We start from the raw sequence: 21,849 nt of genomic DNA, 5'->3' as shown, positions 1-21,849 counted from the left end.
TGTTCTTTGCTGTCTATGCTAATCTTACTGCAGTTTGTTTAAAAATCTAAATTTTAAAATTTGTGCATGTGTGTTTTGTACTTCAGGAGGGGAGGCAAGAGATGCTAGACATTTCACATTATTAGATATGTCAAACTACACCCTGCTGTGCATTCCAGATTTGGTTGTGCCTTTGTAATGTTTAGCTTACACGAGGTAAATCACTTGTCACTTTCTTGTGGGTGTAGCGAAAATAGTTCTGCAAAGTTGTGGAGGTCTTTATTATATTTTCCTGTTAAACAGTTAACAAAATGCAGAAATACTAAGAGAACATTTTAAAAAAACCCTCAAAAGTATAAAGTTGAGAGATGACTTGGAGAAGTAAAATCCTGTTTGCTTGACTTCTGCTGATTTGAAAATGCAAAAACATATGTGGTAACTTACACTTCAGGTTATTAATATGTAAGGCTAGAAAACTAGTATCTAGTATCTTTAGAAATATACAAAGGAAGCAGCTTCCTTATGCTTCCATGCAGATAAGTCCCTTTCCCTCTGTTTATGATGAGGTGGAAGCTGCAATCTCTTATTAAAAGAGGCATATTTCACTGCATCTTGTTTTGGGAGAAATATCCTTTCTCTCCCCGCCCCCATCCACAAAGTGTAAGTGGTTTTAGTAACTGGAAATGACCTTGAATCATGTCTGGTATATGTGAAGGCTTTTATGGCCCTTGGATACCCAAAACACAGAGAGCTTGCCCACTTCCAATTTAAGAGAACAGTTTAATGATTTGTATTATGCAAACTTTATAGCACTGTCTTATGTTCTCAATCCTAAAAATTTAGAGATCAAATGTTTTTGAGCTACAAATTACAGCATAATACCTTTATCACACCACAAATTAATTAGCCAGTTCGCTTTACCTTTTAGTACATTTCACAACCATTTGTGGCTATAAATATGAATGCCTATCACTTCAACTCAGTTCAGGAGCAGAGGGTCAGATGAAGCACAGCTTCTCTGTGTAATTCTGATGGCAACAACATCCTCAAACCTTTCAGCTTTTCTTGTTTCATAACTCATGAAGCTTGATATGTGGTTCTATTGGTTGGTGGAAATCACTATTTTGAATGAGTTCAAAGATAAATTTCACTTGTCTTTCATAACCTTCAATGGAGATTCTTTCATTCAGCCCATGGAACCTAATTAAAAAAAGGGAGAGGGAGAAAGAAAAAAGCAACAATTTTCATGCCAATCTCCATCAGTTATCCATTGCTAAAATGTACATAGTGCAGTGACAGCCTGTTATGTCCTGTAGGTTTTACTTAGTAATAAGACTGATTTAAGTCCCACTGATTTTGGTGTGTCTATGAAGTCTGGAGTGAATCCCACACTTCTGTATTTGAATTAGTGATTTATTGGTTCCTATGTTACCATTCTGCTAAAATAAATACTGTTAGCTTTCTTTGGCACCTTTGATGTAATGGTTATATTATGAACAATGTAATGTTATAGCCATCCTTGTTGAGTTGCCTATCTCTATATCCCATCTCTACAGAGGAACCAATAAATTACTAATTCAAAATACAGAAACATAAGGCATCGATAAATGTCCTGAAACATACATCCCACTCCTCTTTCAAAGGCATGCTTAAACAAAATTGTTTCCTGCCATCTAGAAAGAAAGAGGCAAAGGAATGTTTTTCCATCAGAATATGCTTTGGCACCAAGTCTAGGTGCTAATACCAACAATGATATTTCCCTCACTGTCACCCACACCAATTAAACTTGTTTTACAAAGTAGTTATGAAGGGTTTGCAATAATTCATCCCCAAGATTGTACAAAGAGTGGTGCACACTCTAGCCTATGCTTGGACTTCTGGTTATTTGCATAGCAAAACAAAAGCTAACAACTGGGAAAGGTCTATTTGGATTTATACATCTGGGGCAACTACATAGGCTTGGTCCAAGACATTTTGTTGCCTTGGACAAAGCAGCAAATACATCCTGCCACAGACCAAGGCCCATGGTACCATAAGGCAATGAAGTTAATTTGGCATCCAAGTCAGAAAATCTTCCCAACAGCACAATCACAGTAAATTCAGTTATGAATATTTTGCTGCCAATCAGACCTCAAAAGGAAAAGCATTCCACAACTGGAGCACTATAAGGGAAAAGTCCCTACTCATGTCTCCACATTATGAGTTTTTGCACTGGTGTAACATAACTGGCAATTAGAAAATATCATCAAGTTTAAGGATGTGTCACTGGAGCCCAAGACCAAGTTCATCCACACTCTTGTATTTCTGATCACCATGTATGGGGGTGAATGAAAATGAAAAAATGAGGACAGTAAAGAATGCTGATGGGGGGAAATGATTTGTTTGAAATGTGGGGCTGGAAGAGAGCTTTGCAGATACCTTGGACTACCACAAAAACAAACAAGTGGTCTAGATCAGTGGTTCTTAACCTTGGGTTACTCAGGTGTTTTTGGACTGCAACTCCCAGAAGCCTTCACCACCAGCTGTGCTGGCTGGGGTTTGTGGGAGCTGCAGTTCAAAAACACCTGAGTAACCCAAGGCTAAGAACCACTGGTCTAGATCAAATCAAGCCTGAATTATTTTTGCAGGTAAAAAGGCTGAAGCTGAGGCTGTCCTACTTAGGGCGCATAATGAAAAGGCAGGATTCTCTAGAAAATACAATAATGCTAGGGAAGGTGGAAGGCAGCAGGAAAATAAACCCTAACAGCCTGAAGCATTTATTTCAGAAATAAAGACAAAAAATGTTACCTTTCCTCTGGGACTGAATTTCCAACAGTGAAATTATGGAGCATTCAGACTTGTAGTCCAGGCAATGCAAAAGCAGTAAGAATCTAAGTCTAGTTCAGGTCTACAAGATATGTTTTAGGGTGCAACTAGATGGTCAAACTGTCCCAGGCTGGATTGGGTTGGAGCAGGCTAAACAGGATCACTTTGAGGTGCTATATATCTTTGGGGACAATCCTTGCTTGGGGACAATCAGGTGGTTTCTGGAGTAGGAAGCCAGCAAGAGTAAAGCAATCCTATTTAGCCTATTCCACACTAAAAGGAAAGGTAGAAAAATGAAAAAAGCCCACAAAAGATCCTCATCTGTGGAGAAGTAGGGAAAAGCTGCCATGTTTAAACCTTTACTTCTAAGTAGCAAAGTGTCAAATTGGCTTGCCAATCAACCAATTCCACACTGGATTATAAATGATTTTAAAAGTCCCAAAACTTTTGCATACTCTTCTGGGGGGAGTGAGAGGAAGCTTTTAATTTATTAATAAGTGGTTTGATCCTGAGTGGCTAAGTACAGTGGCAGCTATGTTATCTGCTTTGGTTCAATACTGGCAATTGCAAATGCCAGAACTGAACTAAAGAATGAGCCTGCTTACATTAAAACAACAACAACAAAAAACAGCAGCCCCTGCCAGGGACCCAAAAAGCTCTGGGTGTGCATGAATAAGTGTCAGGCTGTTTCACTGCCACACATCATGCAGTTGCTGGGGAAAAAAAAAAGTGAACAAGCCCACTCTCAAAGAGGACCATAGCATGTGAAAAAACGCTATCTGACTGCACCCTTAAATCCAACTTTACTAGTCAAACAGTCAAGTGCCTGATCTTGTGTTTTTATTAAGAAATATTCAGCAAGAATACTTTACCTTGGTAAATCACTGGCACCAAAGATCACTGGATTAAATCGGTAAATGGCATCTGTGAGACTGCCATAGTGTCTGCTATCAGTGTTTCCAACACAAATACCTAGAGGAAAAAAACTCAGTATAACAAATGAAATTGATAGTATTTAAGTCAATGTTGGAAAGTTTCCTCAAGAGCACGGACTAGAGGAAATTAGTTCTCTAGCTAACTTTGGTTGCATTGGGAATAATATGCCCAACGCTCCTTAAAAGCTTTGAAAACTCTCCCTTATATATATACACAGGAGAGACTGGACAAAAATAAACATTTTAAGACTCAGAACTATGTACATTAAATATTAAATAATATTAAACACTAACACTTTACTCAGTAGATTATTTTGAATAAGATGGAAAGGCTCATAGTACTCTGAAGTACAACATACAAAATCTAGCAGAAACAGTACATTAAACGAAGGAAACAAAAAGCAGCCACCTCTCTTGATTTGCATATGTGAAGTTAGATATTAGAGCAATGGTTGCCAGTACTGGTTGCCACTTTCTGATTGCTGTTGTTTCAATGCAACTGTTTAAAACTGCCATGTACCTTAGGTCAGAAAGAGGCAACAGCAGAAAACAAACTGTTCTCAATCATTAACAGTGTGTGAGCTGGGGGTATGTGTTGCAAGTGTAGGTGGGAAGAGAGAAAACATTTAAAAAATGGAAACGACATAGCAGCTGGTGAATGGAAATGGAAGAGGAAGTCAAAAGTAAGCATGCATTTCCCAGTACCTGGAGCTGTGCTGCCAACATCTGGAAAAACATCCAGGATGGCCTGGCGGAAAACCTGCACACCAAAGGTCTGGTCATCCCAGGGGCTAATTGGTAGTGGATCAAAGGCATCCCCTGTTTCTATCTCCACTCTCTTATCATCAATTGTTTCATCTATTATTTCCAGGACCTAAGAACACACCCAAAGGAACAAATAAGCCAAAGCACCACAGTAGTTAAAATTACAGAGTTAAAGCGTTCCAGGATCTGTGTCAACTCTGCAAACTAGCTACTGCTCTCCAAATAAAGATACACAATCAAGACAAAAGTCCTTGAAGGGCCTCATGGTGACAGCATGCTTTTCTCTTACGCAATGGGATCAGTAATGCTGTAAGTGAAAGTTCAATTAGTTTTCGGTCATTTCCTCAAAAAGGCCTTTCATTAGGTAAACCTCTTCAACACAGATACATCCACCATGTACAAAACACTTAGAGGTATTAAACAAGTGGGGATGGGGGGAATGACAGGACAAATCATCCAGTTGTTAGGTTATTAACTTTAGAATGGGAAATCAACTTTTGTCACCTTGATTTCCTGACTATCAATTCAAGTTTTATATCTTCAAAAAGAAGAAAGTATTCCATAACAGCAATTTCCTACTGTAAAAAGGGAAGAGACACAGCATACCAGACGTGCCCAGGATACTCATTCCATATCATACATCTGACATGATTTGGAGGGTTCCCTTGGTGGACACCATGATGGTGGGCCATGATTCTCAATGGGCAGACCGCAGGTGGTATAGAATCCATCTTATACCACTAGACAGATATTAAGAGTTTAGTTTGCCCCCACAAGACCAACTACCACCCATCAAATGGATGGAATGTTGTCCTTTCTACTCTTAGCTGCCCCCTGGGCAAACTGACACTTCTATACCCAAACTAGAAAGATGCAAGAGAGCAATCCAACTGTAAGAGCAGGAAGTCATGTGCAAAAAGATGAGGCTCGCTGAATTGCTGTCCGTGCCTTTTTTGAGTTTTAAATTAACTTCTGCCTACCCAATCTTAGTACAATGTGGAGAAACTGAGAACCAGCACCATATCAGAATTTACTCCTAGTGGCCTATACTGGTCTTTCATAGGATATTTTTTTTCCTCTCCTGGCTTTTGTCACACTGGAAACTTGAGTGAAAAAAGGTTGTTGTTTTTCCCTTTTCATCTTGCTGAATCATCTTTTTGGGCACAGAAATTTGCTCTTTACCTTCCTCTCTGGCATCACACAGCTATTCAGCATGGATACACAATTTTTTATGGTCTCAACAGCTCCCTCAGGTATTGGTAGAGCTTACACATGCATGCACATACATATAGACACATTATTTGCTCCTCAGCCCATAGCGCATAAGAACAGTGAGGTTTAAACTTAGACCTGAGATCAAGGGATATCTGGTATAGGATGGGTGGCTGGGCAGGGTGCAGATAAAAGTCCCCAGTGATCACTATTGAGATGTCTCTTTCTCTGTTGCTGCTAACCATGGGGAAACAGTGACATCAGGGTTTCTTCTCATCTCAGGGGTAATGAGCTGGCCTGCAGGGAAAAGTGAGTAGGATCCTGCCAGCTTTGTTGGGAGAGGAGAGTGAACTAGGGGCTCTTCCAGAGGAGACATTTCTACTACCTTGTTCTGTTTTCCTTTTTACTGCTTGATTATGAGAAAGTGTGGGATTTACTTAGAGATGCTGGGATTTGTGGCCGAAATTGGTTTCCACAAAAAATGAGGAGTAGGGAACTGTGCAGCATCAAAAGGCGCTTCAATATCAGTCCCTCTGCTCAGAATCAACAGGCTTTGCCATTCCAGCTCTATGCACTTCTGCACATTGAGTAAGAGGCACAGCTATAGGTCTCCCAAATCATTCTTGGCAACCATAGCTATGGGTTTCTTGATGATGCTACTATAGCACCACTTCTTTCTTTGCCAATCAGCACTTCATTTCCTCCTGCCCAATTCCCTGTTTGTTTTGTTGCTGGTAGACTAGGGAAGCACCATAGTGCTAAATCACAACCATAATTGGCCTGTTTATGAATGCAGGGCACAAGGGTCTTTCAAGAAGGGAAAAGGGGGCAAGCTTTGGACTGGGAAGGGAAACGTCATAAAATGAATCAGGTTTGGATGAGCTAAAAAGGTGCACAAACACAAAGGGAGGAAAAAACACATGCACATACTGATGTAAGAGGAAAATTATCTTGATGACAGAGGGTGGCTACTACACCTTAAAATCAGGGCTCATCAGAAAATGTAGAGGGGTACAAATGTGCCAACTATAAGAATTTCCAATTCAGTTTTACAGCATTTTCCAGTCAGATTCATTGTCAGACCCAGGAGGCCACTTCAGAGCCCCAGACTAGCCTATGACAAACTCAAAGATTAAGCATAAAGGCTGAATGAAACCATAACACACATATTCATGGTACCTGGTCAACTGTTTGAGCTGAATGAATGCGGAAATTCACAGTTGCATTTGCTGATGGTGGAATAACATTTGACTAGAAAGAAGCAAAGGGAGGAAAAAAGGATATTTTATTCAGAATAGTATATTCAAGCAGTGACAAACCTTAGGCCTAAACCTTAGGTCTGCTGCCAGTAATTTCTGAAGCCATTACACAATCCTTACTTGGTCGGTGGCATCCTATCAATTTTAAATCAGCCTTGCAAATTACAGGTTCAGGGAGAACAACTAATCTGGACCCTTCTTGCCTGAAGTGCTGCTGTTCCCCTCTATCTCTGCATTGCCACTGAAACAAGCAGCCCCATTCTCCCTTTTAGCAAGGAAGGAACCTATCAGATATACATGCACTGGTTGCAGCGCTAATCTATGCTAGATGGGACTAATAAGCTTACTTCCTCTACAAAAGAGTTGGCAGAGTTGTGCTCAGCTTCTCTTCTGCCTCAGTAAACCTGGGTTTACTGAGCTGCTGCTGAACAAGCAGCTTCTTCTGTCATACAGGAAGGGTTGAAGTTTGTGTTCTAAAAAAAGAGTTTTCAGCTGCCAATGAACTGAATTCCCTATAACTAGAAAATCCTGGAAAGGGTTGCCATTGAGTCAAATTTGACTTGATGACATACAACTATTACTATATGTTCAGATATATTATATATCATATGTATTATATATGCTCTTCTCCAATGATGGAGTGTAGGGAGGATGGGGCCGCAAATATGTTTAATCAGGGGTTGCTAAAGCTTCTTTTAGTCTACACGTCTCTCCCCTGCAGTTCAACCCCTCCACCAAATTATCATGTTTCCTTATCCAGCTTCTGTAAGTGAACTGGAATGGAAGAAGCTGGAAGAACAGCTTACAAGGTCAATATAATTCTTTAAACGAAGCACCTACGTCACAGGTGATGGGGCATTTAAAAGATGAAAGTCTGCCACAACATGCTCTTGTTCCACCACTAGGTGTCATCATTTAACTAGCATAGCAAGTGACAGTGGCTTAACCAAGCAGGATTTTCTGAAGGGCATACTTAGAATACTGAATAACGATATCTATTTTCAGTGTCTGTTCATTTATTAGACTAACAAACCATTTCCATTGTTTGAACAATTTCAGGGTCTCCATGTATTATTCTTTCACTGATAATCAGACTGAATTGGCTAAAATTTTGGTTAAGCAAATTTGGATCCCAACTGCTTTCACGGCCGGGATCTAATGGTTGTTGTGGGTTTTTCGGGCTCTTTGGCCATGTTCTGAAGGTTATTCTCTGAAGATGCCAGCCACAGAGACTGGCGAAATGTTAGGAAGAACAACCTTCAGAACACGGCCAAAGAGCCTGAAAAACCCACAACAACCATTGGATCCCAGCTCTTTGATGGAGGCCTTCCATGCGGCTGCCTTGCCTCCACCCAACAAACAGTAACCTCAGATTTCCAAAAAAGCAATGAGAGGAGAGCAGATTGCTTGGCAGTTCTTTGTTTGAAGAAATGGGAGATAAATTCCAAAATGCTGCTTGGAGAGGAGTCTCCAACCAACCACCCCCACAATCCATTCGCATACTGCCTCTCAACTCACCTTAACATTCGCATATTGCCTCTCAACTCACCTTAACATTCGCATATTGCCTCTCAACTCACCTTAAGAAAACTTGTCTGGCATGAACAGCAGCTATGCCATGAAACTTTGATACTCTAATATATAATTTTTCTGAATTATACACAAGTTTTTTGTGCCTGATGAAGATGAATTATCATTGAAAGCTAGCTAGCTACTTGATTTTTAAGTGGTCCAATAAAGGTTCTGCTTACTCCTGCATTTGTATTGTTTTCTTTGTGGTGAGGGGGGCACATGGCCTGCCCTCTGACCTTCAGCTTTCTCTGGAACTTTCTAAATGCTAGTATAGGTTGCCAATTATGCAAATATGTCTTGGAGCAAGACTTTTGTTTAACAACAACTCTGTCAACTTGCTGTTTTCAACTCTATGGTCAATAAAGCACACATACATATCCCCATTCCTATACCAGCATCTCTTCCCAAGTACATGTATGCGGAATACTGCTTTCTTTTCTTAAAAATGAAGGGAATGACTGTGGCTAGCTTTTACGTAAAGCTTTCTGCTCCACCAGCGATTCTGATAACTATGAACAATAACCGATATCATGATATATACAAAACTGAAGGCCTATTCACATGGACTATCTGAATTGTTTCTTTTTCCTCCTTCTTTTAATATCAATATACTTGTATGTATAGTCCCGTGGTATAGATATCACTGGGCTTGTTCACATTGCTGTCAGTTCGATTAGCACATTTCTTGCTAATTTTTTTTTTTTTGTATGTGTGACTGCACCCTTAATCTACATTCTAAATTCATGAGCAGGGTATACTGAACCTGGAAAAACAACCTGCTACTCAAGAAAAAGGATTATATTCCTGTACCTTGGTATCAGTAACCTGAAAAGGGAGTTTATAAATAAATGCAGATTCTTTTCACAAAAAGTCCAGATTATTTGTATAACAGTACCTTGACTCCTGCATGAAACATGGTGATTGCAGTGGTGGTCCGAACAAGAGCATTAGTGGCAGGCTGTCGCTCAAGAAATCTGCATAAAGATTTAGAGGGTCAAAAATGTCTTAAACAGTAATAACAATATTTTAGAACAATATACTATGTGCATTTGTTTCTTTTCTTTTCTTTTTCTTTCCTTCTTCTCTCCCTCAGGAGAATGGGAGCAAGCTTTCAAAGTCTCACATTCATGAAGCACCTTAAGCAAAGTAAGGAGAGGAGATGGGAGGGGATTTTCTTTTGTATTTTTTTCCCCTTCATTTTCACTTTAAACGGAAAGAAGGGCCAAAGAGGGTAGTTTGAGGGGTGTGTGTGGTTGATCCTTGCATGTGGATGCAAGGATTGCCCCAAATGGCATATATCTCAAAGCAACTCTCTTGAAGACAATGCAGCCTGACCCAAGTCAGGATAATTTGGTCATTTAGTGGCACTTTGATTTTCAGCATCCTTAGGCTGGGAGGCATTTGGATTCAGCATAGTCTCAGCTGGCTTGGTGTCAGTCAGCTCAGGTGGCCCGCAGCCATCTTAGCTAATTAGAACTGTGCTTTAAGCTTACTGAATTAATGCATATTTTGCCCCTTTGGTCTACAATTTCTTTTTCCTTCCTTTCAGATGGTGAATTTTAGATAGGTACCACTAAAAGGTAATTCACAGTAAAAAAAAATTATTTAGATCCATTATTTAACGGTGGAATTTTATATATATGGAATATATATAAATATAAATATAAATATATAAAACTATAACTATATAGTTATAGTTTTATATATATTTATATAAATATATAACTATATTTTTATATATTATTTATATATAAATATAAATATAAACAAATAAAATTATATAGAGTTTTTTTTATATATATAAAAAACTCTTCAGAAGAAGAATGTTCTCTATCTTCTACTTCAACATGCTCTTAGCTCTCCTCCCTGCATTTATGATAAGCATATGATTCTCTTAACACAAGCCCCTTCTTAGACTTTCACAAAGGTTAACATCTGATGCTTTGGAAATGTTTTAAGTGGCATAAATTCTTTGTTATTTGGCACCTTGTGAAAATGAAGCAATGATTTCAACAGGGAAATAGAATACTACAAAGACGATATGAAGCTGCTAATGAGCATGAGCTAATCAATCTTAAGGTGGGAATGTCTACATAACATGTTTCTTTCTTACCTGCCAACAAGCGGTCCAAACAGCCACAGATTTGCCATGATTATATTGAGAGGGAAGCTGAACTGTATAGCAAGAGGAGGGAGAAACAGATACACATCAGCAAGTCTAGATTCAGGCAATTCTTTTCTTCTCTGTTTTTTTGTGTTGTTCCAATGCAAACGAAAGAAATAAACATGTGAGTACCAAAACATTTGCAACTCCAACAATTTTCTGAGAGAAGGGTTGCATTTTCTGACAGAATTGCAAGGGTGCCAATATTTTTGGCCATGACTGTATATAAGGCAAGATCCAATCTATTTTCTCTATATATAGGTGACAGGGCAACAAGAGAGTAATGTGATGGAGGAGAAAACAAGTGGGCACACAGGCACAGAGCAGAAGGAAAAAAGATGATTTGGGAATGGATTGTATCAGGTCAGTAACATTACAAAGATAAATTCCAACATGACACACCAGAGGTTTAGGATTTTGATTACGACACTTCCTTTGAACAATTAAAAAAATCCAATTGAAACACAAATTTTGTAGAATGTTATACATGCAAGAAGCAGCTATGATGCAACTTTCTTTTTGAACAAACCACATTCTGAGTATAGAAGACTGACGTGTTTCAAACATAAGACTGAACCATGGTTTGACACTACAGCAAAAAGAGATGTACAGTGGTGCCTCGCATAGCGACATTAATCTGTGCAGCAAAAATCGCTGCTAAGTGATTTTGTTGCTATTCGATTTAAAAAAGCCCGTAGAAACGCATTAAATGCGTTTAATGCGTTCCTATGGGCAAAAAACTGACCTTAAAGCGAAGATCCTCCATACGGCGGCCATTTTCATTGCCTCTTAAGCGAGGAATCCGTGTGAAAACACAGCGGGCGGCCATTTTTTACCCGGCGGCCATTTTGGAACTGCCGATCAGCTGTTAAAAAAACATCACTTTGCGATGATCAGTAAGTGAAACAGGGAACTGATCATCGCAAAGCAGGAAAAAAACCATTCAAAACATCGCAATGCGATCGCTGTTGCGATCGCAAAATCTTCGTCGCTATGCGGTTTTGTCACTAAATAGAGCGCCCATTAAGCAAGGCACCACCGTATTCATATATTCATCCACATATTCATCCACATATTCATTCACTCTTTCAACTTGTAGGACACCTGCTCTCTGCAAGATTCTCCATCCCCATTCCAATTTCTTTCTGATTTGAGCAAACTATACTTTGTACTTGTATCCAAATGATAGTTTGTGCTTGCCCTGCAAGCCGGGATTACAAACTAATTTAAAGCTGGTTTTCAATAGCAGTATGGAAGACCAAGCCCCTCTCCCAGTTAACAGATTGCTGTTTTTAATAAAATGGCAATATATCAAAACTAGGAACTGACTGAAGCAAAGTGCATAATTGGGGGAGTCAACAATAAGACCATTTGTTTCCATAATACTAAATGGCACTTGGTGTTAACTGTGAACAGAGCCATTAATTGTATTTTAATGCTGGATCATTATATTTACAGCTATTTTCATAATGGCCAAAAACTTGTTGCATAGCATTGTAAATCACACTGCAATAGGTACAATGAATCAATGGGGATTTAGTGAGTCAAATCTTCCATATGTTCCATCACTTCAAATGGATCTATTCTCACTGCAAATGCAACATCAATTTTTGGACTTTTGTCTACAAATTTCTGCACTATCCATGAAGGAACTGTGCTGAGCCTGAGGACATGGAGTTTTTGCCACAAAAGCTTGTGATTTGTATGATTTTATAGTGGTCCAATAAAAAGTATCACTCACTCCCGTGTTTGTGTAATCTTGGGGACCATATGCATTATCCTTGTTCTTTCTGGATAATTATGCTAAAGTAAGTGTGGCTTACTATGCGAAGCAACTGGATTTTGGCCATTCAGCAACTTTTTCGACTGGTAAAGGTAGTGTAGACTTTTTTGTATTAATTATACCAGAATCAAAGCTATATAAGAAGATCTGCAATTAACTTTATAAAGTAGAGATGATATTGGAATTTATAAAACTTTGGTTAAAATCCTGTTGCTTAATGTGGGAAGTCACACTAGAATTGGCCTACTGAATGAGTGGGGATTTGCTAAGTCAGTTTGTTGAGTCAATTCCTTCATAGGTTCCATTGATTCAAATGGCCTACTCCAATTGTGACTCAGTGCTAAAGTAAGTTACAGTTAGCGTGGGTCCATTTGAATCAATGGAATCTATGGATGAGCTGACTCACCAAATCTATACTGATTAAATGTGCATAACCCAGTGCAATTTACTATTTTAAGCAAAGGATTTTGGTCTTTGTCTAATTAAACATTTGGTAGCCCATAAAACCCCAGAAAACATCTGCCTGAATGTGTTTCTCGTGAAATGTCCTTGAAATTACTAGCGAGGGCATTATTGGTGACTAACACTGCTGTAGTATATTATTACTTGCAAAAAAAGTTGACACTGATAATTTCAAAGTAATTCCACTCAAAACATATGAGAAGTTACATATTGCTGAATGCTTACCTCTGGTGCTAACTGCTCAAACATAATGATTTCAGGCCCATGACCAAACAGATTGGGCATAGGATTTTGCTCTAACCTATAACAATAAAATGCAGAAACTGAAACAAACAACTTTGGATGAAACATAATTACATCCAAAAACAAAAACAACGCAAAAAGCACAGGAGAGATACAGTATTACAATTCTACAATCAAGGATTAAAGCAGAGGAAGTTTCTTTGAACTGAAAGTATTCAGTACTGACATTTAAAAAAGCATTACTTTTTTCTCTTTGCCAAGGATGGGACCCACCAGTTGCACATGCACATGTTGCAAAATTGACCTATGCTGGAAGGGCCTGACTGGAATATACCTTCTAAAAAAGAGTGGACAGACCTGAATTTTGAAAAATGACATCTTTTGTTATATAAAAGTTCATTACTATAAAACGCCTGGTGTAATGTAAGCAAGATGCCAGCCAGCCAGCCCTCAAGAAGCCAGCGAAGCCCACTGAGCCACAGCTGAGTGGAGCCTAGCTGAGCTGAGCCAAGAATCCAAGGAGGGAAGAAAAGAAATACATAAGAAAACAAATACAGCAGCGCAGAGGTAACACACAGAAACCATGGATTTTCCTTCACAGATTTTAACTGACAGACGGAATGGGTGAGCGCTCAGAAAAACTTTTTATTTTTCACTTGTATGTGCTAAAGGGCTAAAAAGCTAATAAATGTATTTGTACCTTTACAGTAGGACCCCCACATCTGCTTGGGATTGGTTCCAAGCCCCACTGCAGATACTGAAAACTGTGGATAATAGCCAGTACTACATATAAAGTATATATAGAATGGTAAAAGGAGCAAAAAACACTAGAAAATAATATTTTCACATGCATTATCAGAACTGGCTACTACAGACCACACTATGTATTGTTCATTAACAAGTATTCATAACATGGTTTCTGGCTCGTTCTAATAGCCTTTTCTAGTAATACACCTGAAAATAGTTTTTTCTGGATTTTTAAAAAAGAGTTTTAATATTTTCATACCTTAGATAGGTGGAAACCATGGATACTGATATCAAGGAAATGTGGGTATGTATTCATTTTTACTTATTTACAAAGTTACATGTTTTCAACACCTTTGAAGAATTTTTATGCTTATGGAACATGATGCATGAAGATTGTAGAATCAGACATGCTATTGTTGCCTGGACTCATTTTTACTTTACCATGAGTGAAAACAGAGATTTATTTTCATTCTCTGAAAAGAGATGGGCCAAGTTTGGAAGCTATATTTCTGGCAGGATCAAGTAAATGACTTATACTTAGATACCTAGATGAACTCTGATATGATTACCACGATTCTCTGGTTCACACTAGTATTTAAGCCTTTCAGGAATAAGTGTTAGCTGTGATGGATCACCACAGACTTAAACTACCAACGAGTATTCTATAGCGCTCTGAGAGCTTCGAGTGTCATACTTCTGACCTTGAGAATGGGACTTTCTTCTGAAGAAACATTTATCAGATTGTCCTTGTAATCTATTATCAGAAGAAGTAAATACTCACTTGGCTAATGCTTCAGAAAGAATACCAATGCTTGTCCTCTTAGGTGGTGCAGAAGAATGGCCTGGTGCCAATTTCACAGTGAAATTTGCTGTAATTGCTCCCTTTTCTGTAATGCCTATTCTATTAAGTGGGAGAAAATCCATTAAATGAAATTCCATGTAAAACACAGCAGGATTTTGAACAAATGTGACTTATTTAATTATTAGGTCTGGCTTTTGCTACCTTACTGTGGGTTCTATTTAGTTTTCTTATTTGCTCTTAAATTCCAGCTTGAAACTGTGTCTTGTGCTTGTGATCTTGGTTCAGTTCCCAACCATTCTATGCTGCATTACCAACAAATTCCCATATTTATTTGAGATCCAATCACTACATAGCCCAATTACCATGTTATTCCAAATTATTTTCAACATGACTGTGTGGCTTTGTAAGGCTGTAAAATAGGAACTGCGGATCTGTCCATACTGTTTAATAGCTGGAGGGTATTCTGAACAGGAATGTTCATAGTCACCCAGTTATGTTCACCCTTAAAAAGATGGGTATAGAAAACATTGTCAACACCCCAAATTAGGGGTGGGCAAAAATTCTAGATTTCTGTTGAAATTATTTGCTGCAGCTCAAGCTGAGCTTCCAACTCTTCATTCTTTAAAAAGAACATAAACAACATTTATTGTAGCAAACTTTCATCTTTCTTTACTTACAAAGCCACTGGTTTCTCTATCCCAGTGATGATTCCTTCGTATATAAAGCTTCCTTCATCAAGCAAGAAGGAAAGTTGAACTCCTCTAGACTCCAGCTCAGCCACAATCTTCTTTGCTCCATTTTTACCACCTACCTGGAAAAAAAAACATACCATCTCACTAAATTAAGCCACTAGCCTCCTATTCTGCCTCAGGCAGTAACAAGTATTCAGTGCTATAGCAATTACCACAAAATTATTTTCCATTAGAAACAGCATTATGATACAAATTACTGGAAGTGGAACCTAAACGAAATGTTCACCACCTCATCATCCTAACTACACCAATTGCTGGATCTTACTAAAATCCTGCATTCATATGCAATCAGTACCACTGAATGACACATGTTAGAAGCTATTGTGCATCCTACAAAGGAATCTCTTTTAGCACAGTAGCTGACCTCACATTAGTAGAAGTAACAGAATCCCCAATTTCCAACAACCAAACCATACATTTCAGCACCCCTCTTTCTGTAGGGAAGTATTTGTCATACAACTTCCCAGTTTAAAATCCTGAAATGATTACCTTTGGTTTAACACAGAGAGTTCAATTTTTGTTTGATAGGGTAACTGCTAGTGGTTATGGAAAAACACTGTAATAATTAGCAATACTAAAAATAGATATTCTTTGCAAATCAAAACACTACCATTCTTTTGAGCCCTAATGAGGATCAAGTTCCTGTAATGTATGAAAAACAGCAATATTAAAGACTCTCTAGATAAAATGAGTAGCAAATGTTATCTACTTTGAATTTACATTTCACCCTTTGAGATGGAGCTGGTCATGATACCAACATAAAAAAGCAAGAGGAAACTTGCAAAGGCACAGCATACCTCTTCATCGTGTCCAAGGCCAATATAGAAAGATCTCTGAGGCCTGTAATTTCGTCTTAATAAGAATTCTAGAGCCTGTAGAATCCCCTAAAGAATGGGAACAAGCAAGCAAACAAACAGACAAATCAAACATGCATTTCTGTCTCTTCATCAGAGAATCTGCACTATACTGAGAGCAACCAGCATCTGGCTACTGGAAAGCAGAGCTGACAAACAGATTTCAGTATATACCTTCTCTTCATGGATTTATCACAGGCCTATCTACAGGAAGTTCTCTCTCTCTCTTTTTCCCCAAAATTCAAAATATAAGCTAAATTGATGCTGCTAAGCTTCAAGGTACAATTCAAAACCAAAATATAAACATTTATTTAGTGTTTTGAGCCTGCCCAGCTTGCTTAGTTCTCTTCAGGACAACTAATTCAGCTAAATTTCATGCATCTCAAGATGTTTTATTTCAGTCAGGGTGTGGTTATACCATTGATATAATTTGAGAGCTAGATCAAGGTTTTTGAAATCAGTTTAAAGTCACGAGGTAGTCATATGGCTTTTGCGTTAGCGTGTGCATTCACCCTGACTTAAATGTTCAAAGCCTGGATTTTGTTTGTTTTTCAAAAGCTGAGTCCAGAAATAGCAGAAGATCACAGCCCTTCTTCCTCCCCATTAATTTCGGACTACAACCTCCCAACCATTTTTTCTCCAAGCCCTGTGTTCCCATTCACAACTTCAGTTTAGAATTTATGCTAAAAGAAGAGCATAAAGGAAAAGCCTTCTCAGGCCTATTTTGCAGAGAAATAACAGACATACTCTGAAAATGTAAGACTGAGACAGATATGTGTGGTGAATAGTACATCTGAAGCAAAGCAATACACAGCGATATGGCCAATGATGTGAGTTTTAAAGTACAGGTTTCACTTACCTATATTGAATCTTTCACTCCACACTGCAACAGAGACAGTGAGTCATCATTACATAAGAAGAACTAGTCTTGTAAGAATAAAAGCCTTACATAGTTCATCATTCCTTCCCCATAGTGGCCAAACAGATGTCTATGAATAGCCCATAAGCAGAACATGAGTGCAATGTAACCCACTCATGTTTTCCAGCAACTAAGGCTGAGAGCCATGCTATTTCTGATACTGGTGTGGTAATATACAACCATCATGACTAGTAGATGTTGACAGCCTTGTATTTCACATTTGTTTAATCAACTTTTAAATCCATTCAAGATTTTGGCTATCAAAACACAACTGAAGTAAAACAAATTTAATGTGGATTTGAATTTCAAGAAAGGTTTTGTGTTCCTCACAGAAGACACAATTCTACACAACATTTACCATGACAGAGTTTTTGTTATCCAGTGTTCCTCTTCCATATATAAACCCATCACGCTCCTCAGCGGAGAAAGGATCATTGACGTCCCACCCTTCTGGGGAAGCTGGGACTACATCTATATGTGCAATCAACATGTAGGGCTGTAGCTGAGGATTTGACCCCTTGATGCTGAACAGGTGGCTATATTCGCCAATGACTTCATGTTGAATGAATGCAGCAGAAAAAACTGCAGGAAAGGCTTCAGGAAAGAGAAATAGAAGGGACAACTGCTTAGCCAGGATTACTTCTAACACTGAGATTATGAATTAGATCAGCGGTTCTCAACCTTGAGTCCCCAGTCGTTCTTGAACTAAAACTCCCAGAAGCCTTCACCACTAGTTGTGCTGGTCAGGATTTCTGGAAGTTATAGCCCAAGAACATCTGAGGACTGAATTAGATGAATCAGTGGGGACATATTAACTAAGGACATGAATTAATTTTTAAAGGTTTAGACTGATGATTTCTTTTACATTTCAGATAATGTTTTATTCCAGGAAGTGGAGGAATATTCTATACATGTCCTACCTCTTCACTCCCTCAACCTCTAATCTAGGGAACAGATTTTGAAGTACATACACATTTTTTGGTTGACAAGTAAATACATGTGCACCTCAATCTTTTGTAAAAACAATCAGCAGTATTACATATCTGGCCAACATTAGCTGTGACTTGTTTGTGCAGCACTTGTTACTATACTTAGTAAAAAGCTTACCAAATCTTCAAAGTTTTCATATACATTGAAATCCCCTTGTGCAACTCCAAAGTTGTAAATATTAATAATGTCATCAGCCACTGATGTTAAACTATAATTTAAAGTTGCCTATCCCCCTTAGGTGCTGATGATCCCTAGGGATCCCTTTCAACCTGGAACTGTCTTTGGACTCCTTGGGACAGGGTGAAGAGAAGCCTTCAATATTAAAAAAAAGCTGCTGCTAGTCCTGCTTCTAAGTTTGGGACTGAAGGCAGTGATTTTCAGATATTAAAGGCTTTTCTCCCCTAACATCTTGAGGCTCCCAAAGGCTTCCCCAGGTTGAAAGGGATCCCTAGGGAACCTTGGAACCTGGAGGTCAGGGAATGGAAACTTTAAATCAAACATTAACATCGGTGACTAATGATGTCATCAGCATTTATGCAGCTTTATCAACAGATTTCCATTCACTATCTCACAGTTATATAAGTGGGTCTATAATGCATTGTTATCATCATATTGCTAGTGGAGAGTTTAGGTTAAGGAGGAGTGATTTAACATTACATATTTCTATCTGGAAAGATTTTTGAACTCAGGACTTTCTCATTCATGTTCTGGTCTTAGGCTGTAATCTTACATACATTTAATTGCTGGCAACTATCGCTGTATTCAGCAACTTAGTTCTGTGTAAATATGTACAGAATTCTGCTATTAGCATCTATGCTACATCAGTTTTCCTCCAACTTTTATGAGTTCAACTTCAGAATTGAAACACTGTATTGACATAAACCTTTGCATCACAAAACTGATCTGTAGACAGATATGACAGCAAATATTTCAAAGAACACTCTATACTAAGCTTTGGGGGGAAAGGAGGCAGCCTTAAGATGAATCAGATCACTGTTTCATCTAGCTGAGAACTGACTGTCTACACCAAGGATGTAAATGCCCTCTAGATTTTATGAGTTTCAACTCTCAGAAGCCCAAGATAGCAAAGCCAATGGGACAGGACTGTGTGTGTTGCAGCCCAAACATCTGGAGGGCCAAGAGTTTCTCAGCCCTGCTGTACACATGGTAATACTGTAATACAATTTTTCAAAAATTACAATTACAAAGACATTCTCCTTTTTAAAAGCCTCTGCTATTACTTCAGTTAATTAAATAGCAGAGTATTCAATAACAACTTTCAATTTTGTCACTTATGTGCTACTGAAAAATAAATCACATTTTATCAGTGAAGTGTATCAGTTTTGTTAAGAAAATCTAACAATTCTTTAACCATGTAAGAATCAGATTTTGTATTCAGTTAATGTTAATCTCTCAGTTAAATGTAAGAATATAGACTCAAATACCTTTGCGAATATATGGTTCAAATTCTGCCAGGGCTGTCACATTCTGATCATCTGGTGCAAAGGAAACAGTCTGTAGTCTGATGGCACCTTATGTAAAATATAAGAAAACAGATTTCCAGTTTTCTCAAATGAGTTATATACTACAAAAATACTAAAATGAGCTTAAACACTTCTCTGTCTGACAAAACAATGTATCACTTCCAATAAATCACCTTCAATATTTCTGCAATTAAACACTAGCTATGTATACAGTTTGTTGCCCAATATGCTGGTTCACATATTCAGATTTTTGCACATTCAAGATGTACAGGTATTATTCCTAATTATGTGACATCTCACCTTCTTGAGCCTCAGGCTCAAGAAGGTGAGATGCACATCTTCAGTCACAGGTACGGTCTTTCAGATGGTCTGAAATAATATTTAACAAGGACACAGAAGTGGGCTGTACATCTAACCTCCACATATTTGTTGGCTGTCTAAGCCGAGAGACCAGGCATGTACAGAATAGGTAGGGAACTATTTTTCCCCTTTCCATGGGTTGCATTCTTCAGGAGCCATATATCAGTAATCAGTGGGATGGAGCCACCTTTTCTCTTCCTATCTTTTTACCTTACACATTTCATCCATTCATAGAACTATACCGCATTTTTTTCGTGTAGACACCCCTGTGTGTAAGACACCTCTCACTTTTCTAACCCAAAATTTCTTTCTTTGCAGAAAGCTGCTTTCCCTCTCACAAAAAGTGGAGGGGGAAAGCAGCTTTTTACAAAGAGAGGGGGAAAGCATTTTCCTTGCAAGAAAGTGGAGGGGGAAGGGCTTTCCCTCTCCACTTTCTTTGCAAAAAGCTGCTTTTCCCCTCACAAAAAAGTGGAAGGGGAAAGCACTTCCCCTGCTTTCCCCATCACTTTCTTTGCAAAAAGCTGCTTTCCCCTCGACATTTTGCGAGGGGGAAAGCAGTTTTTTGCAAAGAAAATGAAGGGGAAAGAACTTTCCTTTCAAGAAAGTGGAGAAGGAAAGAAGGAATCGCTTTCCCCCTCCATTTTCTTGCAAGAAAAGTGCTTTCCCCCTGCACGCTTTTTTCTTTACAAAAAGTGGAGGGGGAAAGCAGGGATCAACGTGCTTTGATCCCTCCCCCCTCCTTACTTCCGTGTATAAAACGACCTTCAATTTTTCCTCTAATTATTTTAGGAAAAAGTGTTGTTTTATACACAGAAAATTATGGTACTTAAGTGCAACCATCCCATTTATCCATTTCTCATTAATTCCTTTTCCTCTGTCATCCATGTGTCCATTTGTACATACATGTATACATGCACATCAGTTTACCCAACCACGTATTTTCACTCAAACAAGCACACCATTCTCTTTCTGTCTACATCACACACACATGCATGAACTTCATACAGTTTTTTTGCCTCCTCCTGTTTCTATCTTATCTTATGTACAGAAACTATTTACACAGAGATGATGAACCTGTTGGTGGTAGGGACATCAGATAGGATCCTGCACTACACCAGGGGTCTCAAACATGCCGCCCGGGGGCCATTTGCAGCCCGCTGGATGATAGTTTGTGGCCCCCACCTAGCCTGCCCCCCCGAAGCACCCACACATCCTCTGCTGTCAAGTGTAAAAAAAAAAAAGCCTCGCAGACAGGCGGGCTGGCTGCAGTTCTGGATGGAGGGTGCAAGAGGCGCTGTCTTGGGAGAGAGCTGGCGAGCGAGGCGTGCTGCTGGCCCTTTTCCCCGAGTGCCCAAGCCACTGCCGAGCGATGCCTGAGAGTGGCACTCGCTCCCGGCCCATTCTCGAAGAGCGCCTCCAAGCCATCAACAGCAGCTGCTGCTGCCTCTTCCAGGGAAGTGGCTCTCTGGCTCTCTCTCGGCACCCCCAGCACCAGCGGCTGCCTCAGCACCCGGTGGTGCTTCCTCCTCGTCGTCCTGCTTCAGCCGCCTCGGCTCTGGAGGCTGCCTGGGCTCACCTCGCAAAGTTTGCTTCTCTGTCGTGGTGGGGATAGCTGCTGCTGCTAAGTGCATCTTTTTTTGAGGGGCACCCTCAGAGGAAAGTTGATGGACTTCCATGTGTGTGTGCATGTGCGTGCACCTGTGGGGGCCCCACTCCATTCTGTTTAATTTCGCGAGTACTGATGGCGGCTTTTCTCCTTTGG

At 39.2% G+C, this 21,849-nt stretch overlaps 1 protein-coding gene across 1 annotated transcript in view; it reads right to left on the bottom strand.

The window, feature by feature from the left end:
• Window positions 1-739: 739 nt before the first annotated feature.
• The window catches only part of PM20D1 (peptidase M20 domain containing 1), a 24,902-nt gene continuing 3,792 nt past the window's right edge, over window positions 740-21,849 (bottom strand). Inside the window, exons 2-13 of the mRNA XM_020797756.3 lie at window positions 19,689-19,775; window positions 17,612-17,847; window positions 16,278-16,364; window positions 15,406-15,539; window positions 14,708-14,827; window positions 13,162-13,237; window positions 10,641-10,702; window positions 9,423-9,501; window positions 6,876-6,947; window positions 4,425-4,593; window positions 3,657-3,756; window positions 740-1,179 (exon numbers count right to left, since the gene is read on the bottom strand). Of these exons, the coding sequence (XP_020653415.3) occupies window positions 1,050-1,179; window positions 3,657-3,756; window positions 4,425-4,593; window positions 6,876-6,947; window positions 9,423-9,501; window positions 10,641-10,702; window positions 13,162-13,237; window positions 14,708-14,827; window positions 15,406-15,539; window positions 16,278-16,364; window positions 17,612-17,847; window positions 19,689-19,775 (1,352 nt within the window). The 3' untranslated portion in view covers window positions 740-1,049. The remainder of the gene's footprint in view (window positions 1,180-3,656; window positions 3,757-4,424; window positions 4,594-6,875; window positions 6,948-9,422; window positions 9,502-10,640; window positions 10,703-13,161; window positions 13,238-14,707; window positions 14,828-15,405; window positions 15,540-16,277; window positions 16,365-17,611; window positions 17,848-19,688; window positions 19,776-21,849) is intronic.

This window comes from Pogona vitticeps, chromosome 4 (genome assembly GCF_051106095.1).
Source record: "Pogona vitticeps strain Pit_001003342236 chromosome 4, PviZW2.1, whole genome shotgun sequence".
NCBI lineage: Eukaryota > Metazoa > Chordata > Lepidosauria > Squamata > Agamidae > Pogona > Pogona vitticeps.
This window is presented reverse-complemented; position numbering and strand designations above follow the sequence as displayed.